At 40.9% G+C, this 5,560-nt stretch overlaps 1 protein-coding gene across 1 annotated transcript; it reads left to right on the top strand.

Moving 5' to 3' along the window:
• The first annotated feature begins 986 nt into the window (after positions 1–986).
• On the top strand, positions 987–4,247 carry LOC141617727 (uncharacterized). The gene is made up of 4 exons (XM_074434891.1): positions 987–1,757; positions 1,924–2,115; positions 2,573–3,388; positions 3,555–4,247. The coding sequence occupies exons 1-4, from the start codon at positions 987–989 to the stop codon at positions 4,245–4,247; spliced, it is 2,472 nt and encodes an 823-aa protein (XP_074290992.1).
• Positions 4,248–5,560: the final 1,313 nt, after the last annotated feature.

The following is a 5,560-nucleotide window of genomic DNA, read 5'->3' as shown; positions in this document are numbered from 1 at the left end:
TCATAGGTGGGAAACCCTCTTTGGTTCAGGTCAGGGAATTTGTGGCTAAGAATTGGAACCATGTGCAGAAGCCTGAAGTCCTCTACTATAAGAAGGGATGGTTCTTTTTCAGATTTCCCAGTGAGGGGGATTTGTGTACCATTCTGAGAGGTAGTACTTGGAGCTTAGGAAATCACTCTCTTGTGATGAAGAGATGGACTCCCCAGATTTCTAAGGAGCTGGACTCTATATCACGAATACCAGTCTGGGTCACCTTGCCTGATCTTGATCCTATTTTCTGGTCTGAAAAGGCTTTGAGCAAGATTGCTAGTAAGCTAGGTACTCCTATATATGCAGATCCTGTCACTACTCATAAGGAGAGGCTATCTTTTGCTCGTATTATGGTTGAAGTGGATGTTTCTGGGTCTCTACCTGAAGATGTTCTCCTGCATACTCCTTATGGGCAAGTTTTGCAAAGGGTGGTTTATGAGTGGTTACCATATTACTGCTCTCATTGTAAGAAGTTGGGCCATGAGGTTCAGAAATGTAGGCTCCTTAAACCAAAGCCTACTCCACCGTGGGTCGCCATCGTTAAGGCCGGTGGGATTTCTAAGGAGGCAGTGGTTATCCTTAAGCCCGTGCATGATACATCAGTTGAACCAGTGGTTTCAGAGGTTGTTGTTCCAACTGAGACAGTGGGTGAGGTTCCAGCAGAACCAGTGGCTCATGTGACGCAGGAATCTCCTGGGACTGTGAAGACTTCTGGGGTGAATCAGACTGGTGGCAAGGTTACCTTTCATAAAAGGATTATACCTGTGTTAAATGTATTGGTTGATGATAGGGTGCAGTTGCACTTTGAAGAAAGGGATGTTGAGGATACTGAACCCCCTCCTTTACATTCACCATGAAAATTGGAGTTTGGAATATCCGAGGTATGAATAAAGCGTTTAAACAACGTGAAGTAGTGGATTGTTTTAAAAGGAATAATTTGGACATTATGGGAATAAATGAAACAAGAGTGCGTAGTCACAAGTTTAATTACATTAGTAGATTGGGTTTTCGTTTTTTTCAGTATTCTGACTAACTATGACCAGCATGATAATGGTCGTATTTGGGTCATCTGGAATAAAGCAAGTCTGGTGGTTAAGCCTTTGTCTATTGGTAATCAGTGGATTCATGTCCATGTTGAGTCTCCTGGATGTCCCACTATTCAGGTGTCTTTTATATATGGTCTGAATTCTTTGGAGGGGAGAGTAGGTCTGTGGTCTTTTATGCAAAACTGCATTCCTAATGGCCCTTGGATTTGCTTAGGGGATTATAATTGTGTAAGGAATACGGATGAGAGGATTAGTAGTAAGCCTGCAAACCTCCAGGCTATTGATGAATTTAATAATGCTATTTCTTCCTCTGGCTTGGATGAGCTTGTTACCCATGGCTGCACTTTCACATGGACTAACAAGCAGGATGAGAATGACAGGAAGTGGATGAGATTGGATAGAGTTTTGGTAAACTCAGACTGGATTCAGAGGTTCCCTGCTTCCTATGCTGATGCTTTGGTGGCTGGTGTCTCTGACCATTACCCATTAGTTATCACTGTTCAGACTAATGATGTTCAGAGACCAAAGCAGTTTAGATACCTCAACTGTTGGGGTCAGGATCCCTCTTTTGTTCCTGTGGTTAAGAAGGTTTGGGAGTCTGAGATTCAGGGTTGTCCTATGTACAGGCTGATCACTCATCTAAAATTGGTGAAGGGGAAACTTAAGGATCTTCATAAAGGGGTATATTCCAATGTGGCTGATAGAGCTAAGGATGCTAGGAGTGCTCGGATCACCATCAGCTCGGGATTCGAAAGCTCCCCTAGATGAGAATCTGCTCAGGCTGGAGGAAACCTTAATTGAGAAGTATTGTAAGTTAAGGAATGCTGAGCTTAGTATGATTTATCAGAGAGCTAAGATCACAGATGTTAAGATGATGGATGCTAGTACTCAATATTTCTTTGCTAAAGTTGCTGCCAATAGGAGTAGGAGTCATATCAGTAAAATTCAGAACACTACTGGGTTGGATTGTACTACCTTTGACAGCATCTCTGATGCGTTTTTGGATTATTATAAGGGTTTGTTGGGGACTGCCTCTCAGGTTAGTCCTATTGAGGATGATATTGTTCTTAGGGGCCCTTGCCTTCTTCGTAATCGAAGGATTTGTTGGTGGTCAGTAAATCGGCAGAGGTTCATGATGCCTTATTCTCTATCGACATAAATAAAAGCCCTGGTCCGATGGCTTTTCATCGTGTTTTTTTCGTCTTGGGAGTATTATCGGAAAGAATTTGTGAAGGCCATCCAGGATTTTTTTTAATCGGGAGACTTCTCAAGGAAGTAAATTCCACCATTATTTCTCTTATCCCAAAACAGATCACCCTAATACTTTTGTTCAAGATTTCGTGCCCATCTCCCGTTGCTCTACTATCTACAAAACTATTAGTAAGATCCTTACTAAGAGGCTCAAGACTGTGATGCCCGACCTAGTGGGATTAGAACATCCGCTTTCACTCAGGATAGGTCTATTGGTGATAATATTCTCACTGCTCATGAACTAGTGGCAGGTTATGGTAGGAAGAACTCCTCCCAAGATGCGTTATAAAGGTAGATATCAAAAAGCATTTGACTCGCTTAATCGGGACTTTCTAAAAGCTATTCTACCTCTTTTGGTTTCCCCCTCGCTTTGCCACTGGATTATTACTTGTGTTACTACTACGAGATTTTCTCTCAATATTAATGGATCTTCTGTGGGTTACTTTGAGGGTAAGAGGGGTCTCAGGCAGGGAGATCCTCTCTCCCCTCTGCTTTTTGTGTTGAGTATGGAAGTGCTTTCACGGATGCTTAGAAGGCTTAATGACTCCAGTTTTAGCTATCACCCAAAATGCTACAGAATTGGTCTTACCCATCTAATTTTTGCAGATGATCTCTTAGTGTTTGCTAGAGGAGACTTCCCTTCAGTCAAAGCAGTGGAAACTTGTCTTCAGAAATTTGCTGAGTTCTCTGGTTTGCAACCTAATCCAGCAAAGACTAATATATACTTTGGAGGAGTGCATCCTGATGTCAAAAACCTTATCTTATGTGATACCAGCTACCTTGAAGGGACATTCCCTTTTAGGTATCTTGGTGTCCCTCTTCATTCTTCAAGATTGAAAAGGGTTATGTATCACTCCCTTTTGGATAAAATCAAGAGTAAGGTTACTTATTGGGCAAACAAGTACTTATCTTATGCAGGCAAGGTTCAATTGATCAATTCTGTGATCTTTGGGATTGAGACTTTTTGGTGTGCTAGCTTTCTTTTACCTAAAGGGGTTATGCAGGAGATTGAAAGGTTGTGTAGACAATTCCTATGGAATTATCAAGCTGCTAGGAAAATGGTTTTTTTTTGCCTGGAGTAAGGTGTGTATAACAAGGCAGCAAGGGGGGTTTGATATTCGAGAAATTCTAAGCTGGAATAAAACTTTGTTGATGAGACTCTTTTGGAGACTTGCTACTGGTGTTTCATCCATCTGGGTGCACTGGTTCCACCACTATATCCTTCAGGGAGCTGATATCTGGACTGTGGTTCCTGGTAATGCCACGTCCATCATCCGGAAAGCTTTGCTGCTCACCCGTGATGATTTTATTAGTTTGGTTGGCTCTGTGGACATTGCTAAAAACCTGCTGAGTGGATGGAGTCTCTCTGGTTCTCTATTGTTGCACCGGGTTTACTCTGTCTTTAAGGGCAGGCACTCCAATCTGCAGTGGGCAAAGCCTTTAATGGACCAGGTGGTGCTGCCTAAACATGCTATCATCACGAGGCTGGTAGTGCAAAATGGCTTACCTACTGTGGATAATTTGATTAGAAGAAGGATGGTCATTGTGAACAGGTGCTCCTTATGTATGGCAGATTTGGAGAGCATTAGGCACCTGTACTTTGTCTGTCCTTATTCTAGCTCCGTCTATCAGCAAATTCTCCTTTGGACGGGTGTTACTCGCAGACCCTTATGCTTGAGACAGGAATTACTATCTCTTTCCAGGTATAAGGGAAAAGGTTGGAAAAAGAAATGGGCTAGGGGGTGTGTTGCTGCTGTTGTTTATCTTCTATGGCAGGAACGAAATCGAAGGTTATTTGAGGAGGCTTCGAGGAATGTGGATCAATTGGTGAAGTTAATTAAATATTTTGTTTCCATTAGATTATATGCGAATGTAAGTAACTATCTATTTGATGAGATAGTTGCACATCTGGTACCGTAGTTATAAGGTACCATTAGAGGCTTGCTTGTAAGAAATTGTGCTTTTTTCTTATTCTAATGAGAAGCTGATTTCTTCAAAAAAAAAAAAAAAAAAAAAAAAAAAAAAAAAAAAAAAATATCCGAATTCCCACCGTATTTCATTCCCGATCACCATTTTATTCAAGTCCCGACTCGTTAAGCTTATTATACTATAAAAAGACCAAAATACCCTTATTTTAATTTATTCAACAAACACTAACCCCTAAAAACTAAACATGTAAACATTATTCATCAGTCATCAGTCATCACAACATCCCCAATAATTCATAGTCATCAACTCATCTTCATCAAATTGTCAATCACAAGAAAAAAATTATCATCATGAAATTGTGAGATTGTTATGCTTATGCCCCCCACTAGATCGACCACAACCAAAAAACTCAAACCATCACTTGCCACCGCCACCTCACCACATGTCCCACCATCTACTCACCACCCCCACCGGACCACGACCTCATTCACCGCAAACTCCACTCATCACTCGACCCACAAAACCTCTAATAAACCTCCCAAAAACAACCCCAACCTATGAATGAAATCGTCTACACCACCAACAAAAACCCTAGATCTAGGGATTTTGTGGGTTTAGGGTGATGGTGGCTACTAGTTGGAGATCGACTAGAGGTGAATAAGGTGGCAAATCTGGACATGCATAGTTTAGCGGTGCAGAGGGTGGTAGGCCAGGTAGCAAAGGTGAAAAATTTGTGAGATAAGCTTTGGGTGAGGTGGCGACGGCAGCGGCACCGAGGAGATGGTGGAAGGGATGCTGTATGGTGGACTCCCTGGAGGGAGAAAGAGGATTGTAGATTTGTATAATGTGGAAATATGATAACATTTAAGGGTAATTACTTAACTAAAAGATTATCGGTTGTCTTGGTGGATGAAGATCCTCAGAACTTTGCTTGTTGAATTTTGATTTTTCAAGATAATTTGATTGCATGTGATTGTTATTTTTGGGGTTTGAGAAGTAAGGGCATTGTGGTCACTCTTTCACTTAATAAGTCGGGAATTATGTTAACTGTTGATCGGGAATGAAATACGGTGGGAATTCGGATATATTCCATGTAATGTAGGTGGTTGTGTGTAATAAACCAAATACAAGGTGATAGTTTGTGGTAATTTACAATTTTCACTTGTAATTTTAAGATATACTCCGTATCATAGAAAAATATATTAATGATAAATTTATGAGTTATGCAATTTTAAAGTAGTTTTAGTTAATTGAAAATAAATTTTAATGCTAAATAACGATAGTCCGAACGAGCACATAGGCTT

Source organism: Silene latifolia, chromosome X (genome assembly GCF_048544455.1).
Source record: "Silene latifolia isolate original U9 population chromosome X, ASM4854445v1, whole genome shotgun sequence".
NCBI lineage: Eukaryota > Viridiplantae > Streptophyta > Magnoliopsida > Caryophyllales > Caryophyllaceae > Silene > Silene latifolia.
Note: the sequence above shows the minus strand (reverse complement) of the source record. Positions and strands in the feature narration are given on the sequence as shown.

Coding starts and splice junctions, on each gene's coding strand:
- LOC141617727 (XM_074434891.1), top strand. CDS start 987: ATGAAACAAGAGTGCGTAGTCACAAGTTTAATTACATTAGTAGATTGG. Junction 2,116..2,572: donor TGTTGGGGACTGCCTCTCAG/GTTAGTCCTATT, acceptor CTCATGAACTAG/TGGCAGGTTATGGTAGGAAG. Junction 3,389..3,554: donor ATCAAGCTGCTAGGAAAATG/GTTTTTTTTTGC, acceptor TATATCCTTCAG/GGAGCTGATATCTGGACTGT.